We start from the raw sequence: 21,270 nt of genomic DNA on the forward strand, positions 1-21,270 counted from the left end.
TGAAGCCACTTAGTCCTGGGCTTTTGTTGTTGTTGTTGTTAGGTTTTTGTTTACTAATACACTCTTCTACTAGTTACTGGTCTATTTCTGTTTCTTCATGATTCAGTCTTGGTAGGTTGTGTGTTTTAGGAATGTATCCATTTCTTCTAGGCTATCTGATTTGTTGGTGTACAATTGTTCATAGTATTCTCATAATCTTTTTTATTTCAGTGGCATCGATTGCAATGTCCCTTCTTTCACTTCTGATTTTAGTTATTGAGTCTTCTTTTTTTCTTAATCTAGCTAAGGGTTTGTCAATTTTGTTGATCTTTTCAAAAAACTAACTCAGTTTTGTTGATTTTTTTTTTTCCTATTGTATTTCTGTTCTCTGTTTCATGTATCTCTGCCCTAAGCTTTATTTCCTATCTTCTCCTAGCTTGTGTCAGCTAGAAACTTCCCTGTTAGTACTGCTTTTGCTGCAAACTGTAAGTTCTGGTATGCTGTGTTTTCATTTTCATTTGTCTCAAGATATTTTCTGATTTCTCTTGTGATTTATTTGACCCATTGGTTGTCTTAAGAAAATACTAATTTCCACGTTTGTGAATTTTCCATTTTTCCTTCTGCAGTTGATTTCCAGTTTCATTCCATTGTGATCAGCAAAGATTTTTTTTTGTATAATTTCTGTCTTCTTCAATTTAAGACTTGTTTTGTAGCCTAACATGTGGTCTCTCCTGGAGAATGTTCCATTTGTATTTGAGGGGAATGTATATTCTGCTGTTGTTGGGTGGAATATTCTCTATATGTCTTAGGTCCATATGGTCTGTAGTGTTCAAATCTTCTGTTTCCTTATTAACCTTCTGTTTGGTTCTGTCCATTACTGAAAGCAGGGTATTGAAGTCTTCTACTATTATTGTCTTGCTGTGTATTTCTCCTTTCAATTCTGTCAAAGTTTGCTTTATATATTTAGGAGCTCTGATGTTTGGTATATAAGTATTTATAATTGTTATAGCTTCACAGTTAATTGACCCTTTTATTATTATAGAATGTCCTCTTTTGTCTCTTGTAACAGTTTTTGACTTAAAGTCTATTTTTTCTTATATTAGTATAGCCTCCCCTGCTCCCTTTTGGTTACCATTTACATGGAATATCTTTTTCCATCCTTTCACCTTCAGCCTGTGTATGTCTTTAGATCTGAAGTGAGTCTAATGTAGGAAGTATGTAGTTGTATCTTGTTTTTTGAATCCATCCAGCCAATCTCTGGCTTTTGGTTGGGGAGTTTGATCCATTTACATTTATTATTGATAGGGAAAGGCTTAGTATTGTCATTTTGTTAATCGTTTTCTGTATGTCCTGTAGCTTAGCTTTTTTTTTTTTTTTTGTCCCTTCTTTCCTCTCTTACTGCTGTCCTTTGTGTTGTGTTGATTTTTTGGTAGTAACATGATTTGATTCCCTTCATGTTTACTTTTGTGTATATCCTATAGATTTTTCTTCGTGGCTACCATTGCAATTATATAAAACATTTTAAAGTTATAACATTCTATTTTAAACTGATAACTTGAATTGCATACAAAAACTCTAGTCCTTTACAACCCCACTTTATGTTATCGATGTTACAGATTACATCTTCATATTATTGTATGTCCACTAACATAGATTTATAGTTATAAAAGTTTTAATGGTTTTTACATTTAATATCTGTATTCATTATATAATTTTAATGGTTTTTTTCATTTAAATTCCATGTACCAAAATTATAGTGATACAGGTTACTGTTTTTGTCCACGTATTTACCTTTACTGGAGAACTTTTTATTTTCATGTTGCTGCCTGGCATCCTTTTGTTTCAGTTCGAAGGACTCCCTTTAGCATTTGTTGTAGAGCAAGTCTAGTGGTAATGAACTCCCTCTGCTTTTGTTTATTTGAAAAAAATCTTAAGTTTCTCCATTTTTGAAGGATACTTTTGCTGGATACGCTATTCTTCGCTAAGTTTTTCCTTTCAGGACTTTGAATATATCATCCCACTCCATTTTGGCCTGTAAGAGTTCTGCTGAGAAATCTGATAATCTTAGGCAGGCACTCCAGTATGTGATGATTTGCTTTTCTCTTGCTGTCTTCAAGATTTCTCTGTCTTTGACTTTTATTTAAAAATTGAGATATAATTGACATACAACATTACAGGCGTACCTTGTTTTATAGTGCTTCATTTCATTGCACTTCACAGATAATTGCATTTTTTACAAATTGAAGGTTTGTGGCAACTGCATTGTCAGGTGATGGTTGGCATTTTTTAGCAATAAATTATTTTTTGATTAAGGTATGTACATTGCTTTTTTTTTTTGACATAATGCTGTTGTGCACTTAACATACTAGAGTATAGTGTAAACACAACTGTTATATGCACTAAGAAACCAAAAAAATTGTGTGACTCGCTTTATTTCTATGTTTGCTTTATTGTGGAGGTCTGGAACCAAACCTGCAATGTCTTCGAGGTATGCCTGTATATTAGTTTCAGTTGTACAACATAATGATTCAGTATTTTTATATATTGCAAGATGATCACCACAATAAGTCTAGTTAACATCCATCACCACACATAGGTGAAGTTTTTTTTCTTATGATGAGAACTGTTAAGATCTATTCTTTTAGCAACATTCAAATATGTAGTGCAGTGTTATTGACTATAGTCACTATGCTGTACATTACATCCCCAGAGCTTATTTATTTTATAACAGGACGTTTGTACCTTTTGACACCCTTCACCCATTTTGTCCACCCCCCACCCCTGGCAACCACCAGTCTGTTCTCTTTATCTATGAGCTCAGTTTTTGTTTGTTTAGATTCCACATAGAAGTGAGATCATATGGTATTTATTTTTCTGTCTGAATTATTTCACTTAGCAAATTGTCCTCAAGATCCATCCATGTTGTTGCAGGTGGCAAGATTTTCTTCTTTATGCCTGAATAATGTTCCGTTGTAGATATATATACTACATTCTTTATCAGTGGACATTTAGGTTGCTTCAATGTCTTGGTTGTTATAAATAATGCTGCAGTGAAAATGGGGGAGCATATCTTTCTGGGTTAACTGTTTTTCTTTTCTTTGGATAAATACCCAGAAGTGACACTGCTGCATCATATGGTAGTTCTATTTTCAATTTATTCAGGAAACTGTTTTCCATAGTTTTTCTCATACAGTCCCACCGGCAGTGCACGAGGGTTCCCTTTTCTCCACATTCTCACCAACACTTGTTGTCTCTTGTCTTTTTGATAATAGCCATTCTGACAGGTGTGAGGTGCTATCTTATTGTGGTTTTGATTTTCATTTCCCTGGTGGTGAGTGATGTTGAGTATCTTTTATGTACCTGTTGGGCATCTGTATGTCTTCTTTGAAAGAATATCTATTCAGATCTTCTGCCCATTTTTTAATTGGATTGTTTTGTTTTGGTTTTGCTTTTGAGTTGTATGAGTTCTTTATATGTTTTAAATGTTAATGCTTTATCAGTTATATCATCTGCAAACTTTTTCTCCCATTCAGTAGGTTGCCTTTTCACTTTGTTAATGGTTTCCTTTGCTGTCAGAAGCTTTTTAGTTTGATATAGTCCCACTTGTTTATTTTTGCTTTTGTTGTCTTCGCTTTTTGGTGTCAAATACAAAAAAATTACCATCAAGGCCAATGTCAAGGAGCTTACTGCCTGTGTTTTCTTCTAGGAGTTTTATGGTTTCAGGTCTTTAATCCAACATTAATTTTTGTGTATGGTGTAAGTGGTCCATTTTAATTCTTTTGCATGTGACTGTCCAGTTCTTTTGTTTTAATAAATTTACTTATTTATTTATTTTTGGCTGCATTGGGTCTCTGTTGCTGCACACAGGCTTTCTCTAGTTGCGGCGAGCGGGGGCTACTCTTCGTTGAAGTGCGCAGGCTTCTCATTGCGGTGGCTTCTCTTGTTGCGGAGCAGGGCCTCTAGGCACATGGGCTTCAGTAGTTGTGGCCCGCAGGCTCTAGAGCGCAGGCTCAGTAGTTGTGGCGCATGGGCTTAGTTGCTCTGCGGCAGGTGGGATCTTCCCGGACCAGGGCTCGAACCCGTGTCCCCTGCATTGGCAGGTGGATTCTTAACCACTGCGCCACCAGGGAAGTCCCTACTCTCCAGTTTCTTACAGTTTTGTTGAATAGACTGTCATTTCCCCATTGTATATTTTTGGCTCCTTTGTCGTAAATTAATTGACCATGTATGCGTGGGTTTATTTCTGGGCTCTCTATTCTGTTCCATTGATCTATGTCTGTTTTTGTGCCGATACCATTCTGTTAATTACTAGAGCTTTGTAAGGTAGTTTGAAATCAGGAGGTGTGATGCCTCCAGCTTTTGTTCTTCTTTCTCGGGATTGCTTTGGTTATTCAGGGTCTTTTGTGGTTCCATACAAATTTTAGGATTGTTTGTTCTATTTGTGAAAAATGCCTTTGGAATTTTGATATGGATTGCATTGAATTTGTAGATTGCTTCGGGTATGGACATTTTTATACTATTGATTCTTGCAATTCATGAGTATGGAATATCTTTCCATTTATTTGTATCCACCTCTTTATCAGTGTCTTCTAGTTTTCTGAGTACAGGTCTTTCATCTCTTTGGTTAAATTTATTCCTAGGTGTTTTGTTCTTTTTGATGCAATTGTAAGTAGGATTGTTTTCTTAATTTCTCTTTCTGATAGTTCATTGTTGTACCGTCTTTGACTTTTGACATTTTGATTATAATATGCCTTGTTCTCTTTGGGCTCATCCTAGATGTAGTTCTTTGAGCTTCTTGAATTTAGACATCTTTTCTTTCCTCAGATTTTGGAAGTTTTTCACCAGTAATCTCTCTTCTCCTAAGACTTTTAAAATATGTAGCATGATAGTGCCCTTATAAGTCCTTTAAGCTCTCATTTTTCTTCATTCTTCTTTTTGCTTCTCTGAATAGATGATTTCAAATGACCTGTCTTCAAGTTGGCAGATTCTTTCTTCAGCCTGATCACATCTGCTTGTAGAATGCCTCTAGTGAATTTTTCAGCTCCAGAATTTGCTTGCTTCTGTGTTGTCATTTTTCTTTGTTGATATCTCATTTTGTATATATATACATCATCATTTTCCTGATTTCATTGAGTTGTCTATCTGTGATCTCCTAGTTCACTGAGCATCCTTGAGTTATTTTAGTTTCTTTGTCAGGCAGCTTATAGCTCTTCATTTCTTCAGGGTCAGTTTTTTTAGTTTCATTTTGTTCCTTTGACTGGGCCATGTCTCCCTGTTTCTTTATATGTGATCTTTTGCTGAGATCTGGGCGTTTGAAAAAACCACCACCTCTCCCAGTCTTTCTGTACTGGCTTTGTGCAGGGGAAGATCTGTGACAGTCAGCCCAGCTGGAGGTTCTAGGACCTCTCAAGTCTTTTACAGTCTCCTCCTCCTTCTGGCATCTGACTGCAGAACTGCAGCTCCTGTGTGCTGTGGCGCTCACCTCTTGTTTTTAGTGACTTTCAAACTCTGCTCCTGATTCTGTCAGCATTTCGTCAGGTGAGACAGAAACCAGTGCCTTGGGCAGCCTCCAGACAAGCCCCCAGAACTTCAGATGCACAGTCCGCTCTTTCGTTTCCATCCAGAGGGAAGAGCCCCAGCGTGGGAGGTTTCCTCTGTTTGTTTGTACTGCTCTGTGCCAGACAGGGGCAGGGGCATGGCCATGGGCAGGCAGGCATGCAGAATGCCGTGAACTTTGCTCCCCTCCTTTGCTGGAATCTTGTCTTGGTTTTATGTTGGCCTGAGTGCTGTAGCCTCTCACCTGGCCACTGGGGTTCTTACAGAGGTATCTGGTCTGTGTACTGCTGTCAGCTTGGTATCTCTGTGAGAGAGAGACTTGGAGCTTCTGGTCTGCTGTGTGCTGACGTCACTCTCCATTTCTTTGTCACTTTTTTCTTTTAATGAATTTTTTAAACAAAGTGCAACATATATATAGAAAACTGCATACGTCGTAATGGCACAGCCCGATTTTTAGAAGTGAACACAGCTATTTACATCCCAGACAGGGAAACAGAATATTATCAGCACTCCAGGACTCCCATTTTGCCCCCTCCCATTCGCTACCTTGATTTTATCTTTTCAAAAGTAACTACTGTTTTGACTTTTTTATTCTGACTTCTAGTCTCAGATTTATTCCTGTTTTTGAACTTTATATAATGGGATTGTACAGTTTATGCTTTATGAAAAGTGACTGAAGTGTTAACAAGTACATACAGACATGCAGACAATGCACACATCGCAAATGTTCAGCGTGATGAAGTCTAAGACCAGACACACCCACGTGACCAGCCTCTGAGTCACGGTGGAGCATCCCCACGTCCCAGAATGTCTCAGTTGTGTGTCCCTTGCGGTTGCTGCCAACCCCTCCCCTTCTCATCGTTACCGAGGAAAACCACTTTTGACGACATAGGTTAGTTTTGACTGTCCTGTGCTTTTTGGGATCAAATAGTATGAACTGTTTTGTGTCTGGCTGTCATTCCACACGTGTGCGAGATTCATTCTTGTTGCATGTAGTAGCATTTTCACTGCGGTATCTTCTCTGTTGCATGAGCCTACCACAGTTGACTTTCCCACCCTGACTTGATAAGACATTTGAGGTTTTCATAGCCTTTGGTTGTTTCGCATACAGGGCTGCTGTTAGCGTTCCTGTGCGCCTCTTGGTGCACATACTCACCCATTTACCTTGGGAACTACTGGGTCAGCTCAGAGGGCTGGGCATATGCCTAGTTTTAGTAGATGATCTTCCAGTTTCCAGTATGGCTGTACAAACTCCCACTCCCACCTGGCAGTGTATGAGTTCCAATTATTCTTATACATTCAATAGCACTTAGCGTCGTCAGTCTTTTAAAATTTTTTCAGCGCTCATTTTTTTCCCCGATTTCTTTTATTGTGGTAAAACATACACATAACACAATGTACCATCTTAGACATTTTAAGGGTACGGTTCGGGGGTACTAAATACATTCAGAATGTGGGATACTCATCACCACCATCCATCTCTGTAGCTCTTTTCTCTTCTAACTGAAACTCTAGACCCGTTAAACATGATGCCAGCACCCCTCTCCGCACAGCCCTGGGCACCATCTACTTTGTCTCTTTGGTCTGGCTACTCTAAGGGCCTCGTGTCAGTGGAGTCATCTCTTGTCTGTCCTTTTGTGACTGGCCTGTTTCACTGAGCAGAATGTCCTCAAGGTTCATCCATGTCGTAGCATAAACCCATTTCTCTTTTTTTTGTTTCTTTTTTTTCCGGCAGTGCCACGTGGCTTGCAGGATGATCTCAGTTCCCTGGCCAGGGATTGAATGAACCTGGCCACGGCAATGAAAGCCCAGAATCCTAACCACTAGGCCACCAGGGTTTAACTTATTTACTTCTCAATATCAGTACGAAATTTCACAGTATAATTTTCATTTTCAGGTTATCTTTATGCAAAATGTAGTCATCTCAATCCCTCATATTCCTTTATTCTATCAGCATCATATTATTAATTGAGAGAGAAGTTCTCCCAACTGAAAAAAATCTCTGGGTTTCTGGAGTGTGATGATGTGTGATCATTTCCATTAAAAAAAAAAAAGTAGACAGCATCAGATCCGGTTGCCGAGAAAAGATTCAAATTAGATTTTTACGGAGCATTTACCCTAAATAAAAACTGAAGTATGATTCCTTCTTATCAAAACTTCATTAATACAGAATGGCATAGGTGGAAAATTAAATTGTTTTATTCCTCATATAATTAAAATGACTTGAACTTATGGATCCCTTGTCCCAGCTTCTTAGGACCTAGAAGGAATGATGGACAGAGGATTGTGAAATGCCATTTTTCAGGTATCTAGATCCTTGAGGAAGGGGAAGAGCAGTTGGAAGAAGTTTTCTCCCCTTTTTTCCCTCATTAGCTGCCTCTTGAAGTGGACTTAACTAAAGCAAAGAGACAAGACTTTGAACCATCTGTGGAACAAGCCAGATATAGCAGCTGCCGACAGAACCTGGCTCTGGGACCCCCGAAACCACAGGAGGTGACGTCCCCTTGCAGACCAAGCCACCACGTTGTGATGCCGGGGACGAGGACAGCAGCTCCGAGTGTGGGCCGCGTGCCCTCCCCGCCCCTGCTCCTTCCCAGGTGTCTCCCCCCGCCCGCCCACTCCTGCCTTCACTTCAGAGCCAGCACACTGGCTGGCCTGTGTGCTCCCTTGGGAACTGTGTGTTGCTGCTCACCACTTAACTCAGGAACTCACCTCCCTGTTGCTCTCCTGATGCAGAAGCCCGACCTCTGCTGCCGCAGAGAGCGATGCCACGTACCAGCGGAAGCTCCGGCAAAGACAGCTGCAGCAGCGGTTCCGGGAGCAGATGGAGAGACAGCAGCAGGAACCCCCGTCTGGCCCACCTGCCGAGAAGCAGGGTCCCGGTGAGAGGACGGAGCGCGGGCTCTGGGGGCGACTCTGCTCCCCACCTCTGCAGCAGGTCGGGGCCGCGCACAGCACAGAGGCGGCCAAGGGCTCAAATCGTCACATCCTGCCTTGCGTTTCCCCGTGACTGAAGGAAGACACTGGTCTTTTGGGGGAAGGAGACGGGCCCTGACATAACCTGGAACTAGATGTCTCAGGGCACAGAGCTTTTTTTGGCCTCAGTTACTTTGGCCACGTGTACATGAGAAAGCCTTTCTGGGCTTTTTTTTTTTTTAAATAAATAAATTTATTTATTTATTTATTTATTTATTTATTTAATTTTTGGCTGCGTTGGGTCTTTGTTGCTGCACGTGGGCTTTCTCTAGTTAGTTACGGCGAGCGGGGGCTACTCTTCGTTGCAGTGTGCGGGCTCATTGCAGCGGCTTCTCTGGTTGTGGAGCACGGGCTCTAGGTGCGTGGGCTTCAGTAGTTGTGGCACGTGGGCTCAGTAGTTGTGGCTGGCGGGCTCTAGAGCGCGGGCTCAGTAGTTGTGGCGCACGGGCTTACCTGCTCCGCGGCACGTGGGATCTTCCCAGACCAGGGCTCGAACCCGTGTCCCCTCCAGTGGCAGGTGGATTCTTAACCACTGCGCCAGCAGGGAAGCCCCTGAGCTGTCTCTGAACATAAAGCAAAGTTGGGTTTGAAGAGAATGGGTTTTTGGCAATTCTTCTTTATCCGTGAACTTCTTTCATTTATTTCAAGAGTCCAGGTTCAGTGGGAGTAGTAGATGCAGATTTTTTTGGGGTCTTTCTCAGAGACTAGAAACAAAGAAAGACCAAGTGGGTTTTTGCCCAGCTTCTCCCTAAAAATTACGAAGAAGGTTCAGAGGACTTGCTTCATGTTTAGTTCTTTATAATTCCCCTCGGCACTGGCAGGCTGAGGTTAATGTAGGGGAAAAAAAAAACCCAAAAAACTTACTGTGCTGGGGATGTTCTTAATAAGAATTATTACTCTAGGTCTTTACCTTCCAAACCATTGCGGAAGCTCTGGGGGTCAGAGGTGGAGGAGGCGTCATCTCCAGGACTTCCCCCACCCCGAATCACACAGTCATCATCTTGGTTTTACATATTCATTTCTGCTTCAGATTTTGTTTGTTTGAACAAGGGTTATAGCTTCAAATAGTAAAAACTGGACAAGACGGCTTATAATAACAACTCTTCCGTTTCTGCTGCTAAAGGAGAAACAAGCTTTTCAGGTTTTTTTCCGCAGTTTGATGAGAAGAAAGAATATAGTATCATCAGTCCTATTTTATATAGATCTGTAGGTAGGACCAGGATGCAGGGTCCCGAGTTCTACTGCTGGCCGGCCGTGCCGACGAGTGTAACCCCAGGCGGCTTTGCACACGCACTTCCAAGGCCGCCCCCGGCCCAGCTTGGTTACGTGGTTTTGTCCTTTTTTCTCTGCAGCAGCGCTGCCACCAGTGCCACCTGCCGGAACTGCTGCTTCAGAGCCGCTCACCCAGATAGACGTGCTTCCAGGTCAGGAGGGCTAAAGGAATGACTTCAGTCCTAATCAGTAAATACCTATCAATCAAGTGTCTGTAAGTTACTGTGCTGTATATACTTTCCGTCGTCACAAATACATGTCAAAAGAGTCATAAATATCTTCATTTCCATTGGTTTTGTAGAAAGTGCTGACTGATAGCACATAGGCAGCTCCTCTCCTGTCCTGACCCGAGAGAGGCTTTGGTGTACTTTCACGGGTCGGGGAAAGAGAAATTCCCAACGCCATCATATGGAGCTCTCGTGATACAGCATTTCTCACGACCTGTTATTTTTCCAGCACCTCGTTTGTTGATGCTGCATTTGATTGTGACCTCTGTCCTTGCAGACAGTCTTGAAATGTGGGACATGGCTCTAGATGCAGGGGACGATGTGGTCAAGCCCTTGTCTAAACCAGAACCACCACAGGCCCCTGCCACCTCCATCCTGAAGAACGAGATGGAGACCTGGAACAGGACCCCACAGAGCCTCTGCCACCAGAATCCACAGGCAAAATCTGGACCCTGGCACCTTCAAACTTACCACCTTAACCAACACATAACAGGTAGCAAAGTGTTTTAGGAGCAGAAATGGAAGGGAGAGCCTGGGTATAATCCTATGAATCTTAAAGAAAGAATGACATTCCATTTTAAGAAGTCGGAGGGGACTCATGCCAGAGCAGGAGCAGTCTAAGAAAATGCAGTGTAACTGGATTGAGAGTCTCAAGTCTTCCTTGGGGTCCTGACTTGAGGTGCAGCTCTTTCTAGCTGATAGTAGTGGGACATTGAAGCATGGCCGCATTAAGAGCTTTCCTGTTAAAAGCAGGCCTGTCGTGATCTCTACTGCAGCTTGGTCCAGTGTTAATAGAGGGACCTGTCCCCCTCATAACAATTTTCATTCTTGGCCTTTTAAAGTAGGACAGTTAACTAATACGATTCAAAAGTTATTAGCTGTCAGTTTACTCCTTATTTTTAAATCATGGCAGCTGTATGTGAAAATTTTTCTCTTCCATAGGAGACTGTGATTCACATAGGAAGATCCAGGACACGAAGAAAAGGAAATTGGATCCATCCTGACCAAGGCTCAGGTCACCTCACTGGATTCTGTCACAAAGGGACTTTCAAAAACTGCTTCTTGGTCATGAAATGACTCATCATTCCTAGGGAATGAGCTTTACCTCCAGGGATTTACCTTGCTTCATGCTCAACTTCGCCAGAGGATTTCACTATTGGAACCTGACGCAGATCAAGCTGGGCAGGTTGGGAAGCCCTGCGGAGAGAGATTAAACAAACAAACACCTTTTCTTTGGCTCCTCACTATTTATTCCTAAGCTTTTATGTTAATAAAGGTAGAAATTCTGGGAATCACAGTGGCCACCTTCCCCGTGCACCAACCTCGACAGCGGCCTGCGGTATCTCACTGTGTGTGACCTCTGACCCCTTTCGCTGCCACTCATCTACAACAATCTGTCATTTATAGGCTCATTGTGAAACTACCTCCATTTTTTCCTAATAAGGAAATAAAATCTAAGACCAAAGAAAAGGCATTTTAAGAAAGCAAAAGAAAATCCTACTTTGTAACAAAGTAACAGGCATACCTCTTTCTTTTTATCGCGCGCTTCGCAGATTTTTTTTTTTTTTAAACAAACAAATTGAAGGTTTTTGGCAACCCGGTGTTGAGCATTTTCCCAACAGCATTGTAAAGTATATATTGTTTTAGGGACTTCCCTGGTGGTCCAGTGGCTAAGACTCCACACTCCCAAGGCAGGGGTCCCGGGTTCGATCCATGGCCAGGGAACTAGATCCTGCATGCCACAACTAAGACCCAGTGCAGCCAAGTAAATAAATAAATATTCTTTAAAAACATATTCTTAAAAAAAAAAGGTATATATTGTTTTAGATATAATGCTATTGCAGACATAACAGGCTATAGTGTAAACAACGTTTATATGTACTGGAAAACCACAAAAATCTGCGTGACATAAGCAGCTGTTTAGCTGTTTCGGATGTGCGATTATCACCCACCTTAACATAAGTTCTTTTAGTGTTTGGATGTTTCATAATCCTTTCCCCCAACTAATGAGTGTGCAGTTTTACTTTTTAAGGGCATTTTGGGCTGGGCCTTGTGCCCAGTCTTGAGTTTGTTGTTGGAGCACAGGCCCATCTGTGGGAAGGTGTGCCCCTAGGCCACCGCCACGCCTCTGGAAGATGAGCAGGGGGCTTTCCCTGACCTCCCTCCACCTCACCTGAGCCGCACAGCTTTGGGCATAGATTCATCTTCTGATTTTGATATCCTTACCATGGTCTTCAGAAAATATATCTTGCCTGTCTGCAGCATCTTAGTTCAGGTCAGAACTGCTGTTAAAAAAAAAAGGTCCTGGAGATAGGAATCCAGTTATAAATTGCACACAAGTCAAATCAGAGCTAATGAGATCATGAAAAAGGCATGTGCTGAAAATGAAACCCCACAGCTCAAGAAAAGCAAGTTTGGTTTATTTGAATGGTTTCATCTACAAAGGTAACAAACGGAAGCAGAAAGCGCGACCCCCCCCCCCCGGGGGTTTATCCCAAACGCACGGGTTGGCCGGCTACCGAGAATCCCCAAGGTTTGAATTTAGTTTTGTTTTGTTTTTTTTTTTAAACAGTGTACATTGTTAAATAATGTAAGGAAAACATTTATAATTCAGAAAGAATTTTTTTAATGTGGAAAAAGATACTCAAAGTGTACTATTAACACAAAAATAATTTAAACAGTTCAGTAGCACTAGGTTCATTCCTCTAGGCTTCAGTTATTTCATCCACAGGAGGGGGAAAAAAATTAACAGTAAATAAAAGCAGTTCTTACTTTCCACGTGTGAGTGAAGAGATCTCAAAATGATTAAACCAAAGAAACAAAATAGTCACGTGCTGCACTCTGGCTCCTCTTTCCTCTGCTGCAAAGCCCTGCCTCCTTGCCCAGGGGTCCGTTGCCCACTTCCTTGGCGCTTCTTGTTCTGTCCTTACTCTTGTCATCTCCCGAGGATTATAAGCAGAGAAAAAGTAAGTACACAGTTTCGAAGCAAAGCTTGGAACGCCTGCCCTTTTCATTTCTACCTTCCTAAAACCTTCAGCTCTCATTTGCATCTTTGGGGTCTCGGCTAACTTAATAAAGAAAATGACCAACGGAGGACAGGACAGCCATCCAGGCTCTTCCTGTCAAGGGGATTCCTGGGATGTGCCATTGAGGTGGGTAAGAGGTTGGAAATAGGTCAGTTTCCCAGCTCAAGAGTCAAGACAAGAAGCACCCCAAAATTAAGAGTCCTGGCTTCTTTCCCCACCTTCTGGGAGAACAGAGATCCCAAACTCAGGCAATGAGGAGAGTTATTTCCTGAAAGTTCTGAAAGTAACAGAACTGCCCATTACAACTAGGCACAGCACTAAATAATACTGGTTGGTTGCAGTTATTATTACTTCAGGGGAATATCTGTTTACAGAGAACGTAAGAATATCAGCTGTAATTCTAGAAGTAAGGTGGCGCAAGAGATTATGATCCTGCAACCATTTGGACGTTATATAGGAAGTTGGTAGGAATAAGCATTCTTTCCTACAATGCTTAATTCAGATGTGGGTCCACTTTCCACAAACTACAGTACCCCAAGCTGAGAAATACACGGTACATCTGCACCAAAAGGGAAGCAATCCAAATGATTTTTCTTAGAGCAACTTTCTCCATCTGTGACATTTCACTATCACATTTCCCAGCTTAAAAACCAGCGCCCCCCGTGCCCTCCCCTTTATATTCAGCCATTTCTTCCAGGTCTCCTCTGCTCAAGCCCAGCTCAGGTAAGTAAGGCTTATGGCCGCCACTGGACAAGCATCACCTATCTTCAAAACAAGTCTGTTCTCCCATCCTGTAGTCTTTCTTTTTCTTTCATCACTTATTGCACACCACGCTCAATCTTGTAAATTGCCCGATTTTGTGACAACACCCCTCCTCACCTGTCCTGAAACAGAGTTTTCTGCTTTTAACCACTACTGTCAACTTCTCACCTGCTCATCTTACACCTGCTCTAGACAAAATTGTTAAATGACTTGAAAAAAAATACTCTTTCAATTTCCTTATTGCATAATCCACTGCTGGGTCACATGGACCCAAGGTTCCCTTCCATGTGCCCTGTGCTGACTGGGGTCTGATGAGCAGTTGGTGTTAACGGCAGAAGCGATAGAAGTCCAAGGCACTAAGACATCCAGCAAGCAATACTGGGAGAACAGAAGTATTCAAGTACAGTAATTTATACAATTTTACATTCACATTTATTTATCTAATACAATGCAAATACAAAGGAGAAAGTAAAGTCTCAATAGGTAAAGGACAGAGCTAGCCTTTTTCAACTTTTTAAACCTTTCATATTTTACTCTTTAAACTACTGTTGTCCAACAACATTTATATATCACAGTGTTTCCACATCAAAACTGATGGCAAAGTTACATGTCCGCAGGGAACTTAATTTTTTTTTTCCTAATGGCTAATGCTGCAGTCAAAGCTGCGAATATCATTTGCTTAAAGCACTAATGACCTATCGTAAGAAAGGGTTGAAACCTCAGTCCCCTGGTGTTTTCACTGGGTTCTAAAGATTGGCTGGGGTGGAGACAGGGTAGGAGAGAGCCCAATAGTTTAATTTTTTGTCTTGCGGTTTATGTTCTTGAGGGGATAAGGGACTTGGGGTGGGTACCAAGATTAAGAGCCCCACTACTTGAGAACGCAGATGGGCTTTGCTTTTCCACTGAGCTCTCGTGAAGCTTTCTGATCAACACGATTCTCTTTCCGAGCGCTCACTGTTGGGGAGAGATAACAAAGCATACACAAGGAACCTGCTCTTTCTTTCCTTCTCATCCCACTCCAATAAATGGTGAAAGCAGAGGGAGATTCTCCACTCTGAGGGCTCTAAGCGGTATTGAACACATTCCTGTCTGGCAAGAAATAACCAGTTAAACGCAGCGCTAGTAGTTAGTATGTAGGCTACTTTCCCATCCCCCTCCCACCTGCCCCTCACCATTCCACCTCCTGCCTCCAAATCTACTCCGTTAACGCCTCTAGGTCTAAGTGGTCCTCAGGTTGGAACCTGGGGGGTTGCTGATGGACTTCTGCAAGTTGCTGATGTTGAAGTTCTGTAAGGAGGCAGTTCCCACAGGTTGGAACTGGCTAAGTGGCTGTGTTGCTGGGCCGCCCGTGCCGCTCCACTGCGTGCCAAAGGCGGGGGCTGGGAAACCGTACTGCTGTGGGGGGCACATGGGCTTGGGGAAGTGGCCTAGAGAGGTAGCTGATGCTGCAGAGATGGGGGCGGAGCCACCCAGGGTTGAGGTCATGGAGACGCACAGCTGACCAGGTGCGGAGAACTTCCTTGCCATGCCAGGGCCCTGAGGAGAGAACAACGCCGTGTGAAGCTGGTGTGGGTGTGAAATGGGTGGGACTGAGACAGAATTCCAGAAGCGGGCTGCTCTCATCTTGCAGGGGACAGTGAAAACAACGCCCAGACAACCTTCCATCATAATTACTGGCTCTTTATATTTACCAAATACTTGTTCTGATTGGAGGTGGGTGGTGTCGTGTGTGTGTAGTTCAGAGTGTGAAAGGAAAAGGGAAGAAAAAACTGGGCTGACCATACAGAGCTCGGGATTCAGGGCAGGAAAACTAAAAGGGGACCTGGGTGATTTTTGTCTTGTTTTTTAAAAAGTGTTAAAACTCATGAGCTACTGAAGAAGGTTCCTGACATGAGCGAGACGCATGCTCAGTGACACCCTGATGGATCCGGAAAACGGCAAAAGGGGCAGACTGACCTCGTAACTCATGTGTCCTTTGCTTCCTCTCCTGCCTGAGAGATTCATGGCGTCTCGGGCCCAGTTGTCCACCAGCTTGTGCAGGTCATCGGTGAACGTGCCCTTCCTGCTGGACGCCATGGCAGGAGGCTGAGCCTGGGCGGCCTGGCTGTTCACGGTCCCCCCAACGGTGTTCGTGCTGCTGGTCCCTAAAGTGAGAAGAAGCAACAGAGCACAACCATTAAAAGCGGCTTGGGCTGTAATTTCAGGGAGAGGAAAAACTTCCGAGGATGATGAATGGCAAACCACAGAATGGGGAGGATGAAGTGGGAAGCCATGCAAGAAAAGGAAGGTTCTAGGGTCGTATGTAGCCAAATGCTCTGGCATCACAGGGTAATGAAAACAGGTTCTCTTCAGGAGCTCCAGACGAGGCTGAACAACTCCGGATGAGGGAAGGCACAGAGGGCGGGGACCTCCTCCTGCCCATTCTCATGGCATCCTGGAGCACGGACACTCGCTGCTGGGCCTCTATGCCCAGCGTCACCTGGGGGAGAGGAGGGCTGTGCAGTGTGGCCAGTGAGGCTGGCTGCTCTAGAATGCTGCAGAACAGGGCAAGAGAAGGGGATCCCTGGAGCACTGGGCAGGGTTCATGGAGGAGTCAAAGGAAAGCAAAGACAAGCCCCAGGAAAGATGGGCTCCCAAACCATGTGGGGACCATCAGGGTCTTCAGCCATTCTTTCACAGAAAGGGGCGACAAGAGAAAGCATGCTCTGGTCGGAAACCTTTTTCACCTGGACCCATAAACGTGAATTGCAAACGCAAACTTGCGAGAGTTAAAGGCTTCAACGTCTCCCCATTTCCTTTGAGTAAAGAACCACGAGCGCTCAGGAGGAAGGCTCTCTACGGTGTGCCTGAGTCTTTCAGCTCCAGGAAGGCGTGGCTTCCTGAAGATGACCTCAGTTCCACTGCTTCAAGGCCTCTACAGCCCCCACTCCCCAGAAGAGCAAGCACTCTCATGCGCGCCCGGCTGAGGCAGGGGTGCGGAGGGGGAGGACGCTTTGGGGCTGTGATGAAGGAATTCTATTTCTATGGTTTGATGAGAAAGAAAGGAGTCTGTGTCCTGCCTGATTTCGGCTCTGCTGGAGGGCACACTGGCGATTATTCGAAGAGGCGAGTTTTAGGGAAGAGGGAAAGAAGAGTCACGTCTTGTGTTTTCCCGTCACCCCCCCCGCTTTCTTACCAGATCTCGCATTTGCTGCAGAATAAATGAAAGCTGCCGCGGTAGGCTGTGAGCCACCAGGACTTAAGATCCCCAAATACTGCCGGGGCTAGATATTTAAATGCATGCATCTTCCTGCTTTCAAGATCCAAGCGGCACCAGAGCACAGCAGCACACTGGAAGCAACTCCGCCATGTAGAAGCCCCCTGTAATCCACTGCTGCTCTCGAGGCCGGCTTGCACCCTGCCACCCGGGAATGGCACACCCGAGCACGCGCGTCCTAGAGGAACAGCTCTTCCGAGGTGAAGCTGCAGAGTGCGAGGGGCACGTGCTTCTTATCACCAAGGCAAGACAACCCGGGACGACCGCACGTGTTGTCAGCTCACTCCCAGTGCCCGCCAGAGCCACGGGGGCTGCTACCACACACACCGTGTAAAGGGAAGAGTAAGCTCCCTGTGGAACAGGAGGCCCAGGTGCAAAGTGGAAAAGCACAGGAGACAGCGTTCCTCGAACAGCAGCAGTGAGACGGCGCTGGGGTGGGAAGCGCAGGCAGCGAGGATGGCGGTCGTGCTAATGGCAAGATCCCGAGAGCAAGCACATCACATGCATGAGGACCACCATCCTCCTTGAATGACAGCTGCTTCGCAAGCTTGATGGTGAGCGAGACGATGAAAACAAAACATAACCACAAGTGAGCAGAGCTGTCAAAAGCCAAATTCAGAAGCTTGCAGAGCTGAGCACTGCTGGCCACAAACTGCTGGTGCTAGAACCACACCCTCTGGTCTCATGCCCGTCGCCTCGGACGCTGAGGCCCCTCTATGGCCTCATCTTGTTACACGACACTGGATTCTGAGCGTGGGGCTTACGCCACGGGGGAGAGTCAGCCTCCCAGTTCACCTTCTCATTCTGGCTTCTGAAAACAGCTTTCCCATTAAAGAAGGACACAGACAAACACACACATCCCTTTCTGACCAGGAATGAACTCCCGGGAAGAGCTGACTTGGCTAAATAAAACCCAGGAGAATGGGGAGTGCGTCTGGCCCGCTGTAGCACTAAAGCGCTGAGGAGCACTGGTAAAGCAGGTATTTCTGAGGACGCTGCTTGCCTTCCCGAGAGGATACTGACTATCCTTTGAACCTTTTTCAGTTCTGCTGAAAGCTCTAAAAGTCGTGCATCCTTTACCACCAGAAATTCACTTTCTGATGTTCTCCTGCCGTAATACATGCCCCCAGCCCATCCCCGCCCCACCGCCGGATCCTGGTAACAACGCCTCCTGTGGGCCACAGCTCACTGCCCAGTCTCCCCAGCACAGAGTTTTCTGCAGGGGCCTCTCGGCGGCTGCTGGGCTGCTGAACTGTCCTCGCTCTCACGAGAAGCCTCCTGTCTACACAGGGTGCCCCTGCCCTCAGCAGCCCAGCAGCCGCTCCCCCGGCTGAATCCCCGTGGGCGCACAGCGGCGGGCGCACGTTTCTGACTACAGGACTCTCTCCTGAGGAGCCAGGCCTCCCCGAGGCCCCTAAGCACATCCGCAGGCGCCTCCACCCACAGCTGTCACAGAAACGGGGCACGGGGCCGTCACTGAGAGCACTATGAGGCGACCCTGAATCTGGAAGGACAGCCAGTGGCAGCAACTGAGCATGTTAAAGACGACACCAGAAAAGGGTGCAGGACTAGCCGGACGGGAGCTGGGAGTCCGAGAGTCGTGAGGCTTCGGGATTCAAAGAACTCAAGGGCAACAGGCTTTGCAATCAAGGGCCGGGAGTAACAGAAAGAAAGGATAATTACTACAGAGCTGGTTGCAAGGACAGACTTTTTTCACCATCTTCCCTGAAGCACAAAGAGAGAGCAATGTGTTAAAGATAAGGAAACATCAGTGTGTAAAATATTTAGAATCTCCAAACAGCACACAAAGTCCCAGCAAGAGAGAGCAGGAGGGGAGACAGACTGGAGGGACCCGGGAGCCCTGCCACAGATGCCATTCTGTATGATGGACCCTCCTGGCTGTTGGTTCCCGGCTGGCAGAAGTGAGTTTCCACACCCAGTCTCTGTACCTAGAAGAGCGATGCCCTGCACCAAGGTTCGGGATGGGGAGGAACCCCAGTCTCTCTCTCTGGGTCTCACTGCTTGAATTTCAAACACCCAAGCAGTCTCTCCACCGACCCTGTCCCCCGCTCCTGCTTCTCTTGCTGGGTTGTTAACAAAGCACTCAATTAAATGCATTAACAATTCTACCACAGGAGGCTGACAGATGGTACCATTGTTACAGTTTTAATTTAAATTGGCTAATACTATATTTCCACATCTTAGACATACAATACTAACCCTTTCCCTCCTAGAAAAATCTTTAGAAATATGTGGAAAAAAAAATGTGGAAAACAAGCAACTTTTGAACATAAATAAAGCATTAAGCCAAGCCGTGCTTCCAAACCATTATCTATTTTGAAAGTATAGAGTAAAGCATCGGAGACTAGTTAAGACCCCATGCCTGTGAGCCCCGGATCTCTTTCCATACTTGCTTTTTTTTTTTGGCCTCGCTGCGCGGCTTCCAGGATGGGATCTTAGTTCCCTGACCAGGGATTGAACCTGGGGCCACGGCAGTGAAATCGCCGAGTCCTAACCATGGGCCCTCCATATTTGCTTTAAACCTGCCTCTTGTGATTTGTTCATCAAGGCTTACGTGATGTACACTGACATGCCTTCAACAGAGTTAGGGCCTCTCATTTTAAGACCCAAAAGGAAGTGATAAAATTTAATACTTCTAACCACTTTCACCTGAACAACAGTGTAATACCACCTACCTTTAAGAGTGATGAGAATTTACTGAATTAATTAATCTGAAGTGGTACCTGTCACACTACACTTCCTTCACAAAAAAGCCTTGGTTCTCTTTCTTCCCTCTTAGACATTTCAGGCTACATAACACAGGCCTGACACATCACATTTTACTTCAAAACACTTGTCTCCTACTGTTAATGTCTTTTCCTCTTTCTAGCTGGACATATAAATTAAATGCTTACTTAAGTGTCAAGGAGCTAATATTCTTGGTCCATCCTAGCCTTGCCAGAAAAGCTATTGATCTCAGTGCTCAAAAACCTACCAAATTGGGTAAGCTTTCCACCTCCCTCTTTGTTAAACAGCCCTAGACCAGTGCCCAAGGACCTGTGAACCATACTCAGAAACAACGATGGTCCGAGCACATGCATTTAAAAAGCACTTCAATAAACCACATCAGAAGTTTGAGGCCATAGCAGAGATCTTTACCTGAGCTCTAACAAAGGTTTTCTACTTGAGCCTTATTTTTGTTTAAAAAATTTTTATTTCAACATACGTTTACCGACTACCTGCTATGTGCCAGGTAGGTGTGGTTTAATCAGAGAGAAATAATGTCTTGTGCCTGGGATCTTATCTGATTTGTGTAGGACCACCTTCATTCCACACATGGGGAGATGGGCTGGAGAGGCTGGGTGACTTGCTATTGTGCCTTGTTTGGGGGAAGAAAGCTGAGAAATCCCAGCATTCTTGTTAAAAAGCCCATTTTTGCTTGCAGGTGCTGGCCCTTCGGTCTTTAGTAAGCCTTATAAGAAGAACTACACTGAAACCCTTTCTGAAATTCTGATTTTATGGAGTTACAGGGTAGTGGTGGTGAAAACATCCAATGAAGAGATTCTAGCATCTTTTCAATTGATAGATGGTTACGCTTAATTGAGGGGGAAAAAAAAAAAAGATTCCGACCTACTCTGAAGAAGAAGAGAAAAATAGGGTGTAACTTTTCCCGGTACCAGTGGCCAAGATGCTTTGTGTGGCTTCTAACGCCACAGCAGGGGGCAGTGCTGAGCAGGGCTGTGAGCCCAGGCTTCGCATGCTGAGCGACCCCGTGCCCTCTGTCGTGGGCCTAGGAAGAGGCAATTCTTCCAGAAACTTATTTTGACGTTCACAGAAACCTATTGTTATTTCTACATCTTTTATCATAATTAACAGAGACCCAAACTTCTGAGGGTAATAGTAGTTCAGCCAAGACAAATGCACATGGACTGCGTGAAAGAACAGATCCAAGCGGCAGAAACACAAGGACAAGGAAGGAGTAAAGGTGTTACACACAAAGAGCCAAGCAGGGCGTACTCAGAAATCGGGTCCTCCTGCCACCAGGTTTGAACGTCACCTGCTCAGACGCACAGTTAAACTTCGCACAGCCTGTGAGAGGGGAAGAACGGGGAAGAACGGGGAGAGAAGAGACAGAACACAGCTACGAGACATTAGAACCCGAGGCTGGAGAGTGAGATGCGCTAGGACAGCACACAGAGGAACGAGCTTCCAGGAC

General features: G+C 44.6%; 2 protein-coding genes across 18 annotated transcripts in view; one reads left to right on the forward strand and one right to left on the reverse strand.

The window, feature by feature from the left end:
• The window catches only part of RAD52 (RAD52 homolog, DNA repair protein), a 31,488-nt gene extending 20,984 nt beyond the window's left edge, over positions 1–10,504 (forward strand). The window contains 5 exon segments of the mRNA XM_068561839.1: positions 7,909–8,064; positions 8,067–8,132; positions 8,272–8,417; positions 9,864–9,935; positions 10,288–10,504. Coding sequence (XP_068417940.1) covers positions 7,909–8,064; positions 8,067–8,132; positions 8,272–8,417; positions 9,864–9,935; positions 10,288–10,297 — 450 coding nt within the window. The 3' untranslated portion in view covers positions 10,298–10,504.
• A 1,905-nt stretch (positions 10,505–12,409) lies between these two features.
• The window catches only part of WNK1 (WNK lysine deficient protein kinase 1), a 133,895-nt gene continuing 125,034 nt past the window's right edge, over positions 12,410–21,270 (reverse strand). For all 17 annotated transcript variants that reach the window (XM_068561823.1, XM_068561822.1, XM_068561825.1 and 14 more), the window contains 2 exons: positions 15,755–15,942; positions 12,410–15,334 (listed from right to left, as the gene is read on the reverse strand). In XM_068561823.1, coding sequence (XP_068417924.1) covers positions 15,017–15,334; positions 15,755–15,942 — 506 coding nt within the window. In that variant the 3' untranslated portion in view covers positions 12,410–15,016. The remainder of the gene's footprint in view (positions 15,335–15,754; positions 15,943–21,270) is intronic.

The sequence above is a fragment of the Eschrichtius robustus genome, chromosome 13 (assembly GCF_028021215.1).
Source record: "Eschrichtius robustus isolate mEscRob2 chromosome 13, mEscRob2.pri, whole genome shotgun sequence".
NCBI classification, from domain to species: Eukaryota; Metazoa; Chordata; class Mammalia; order Artiodactyla; family Eschrichtiidae; genus Eschrichtius; species Eschrichtius robustus.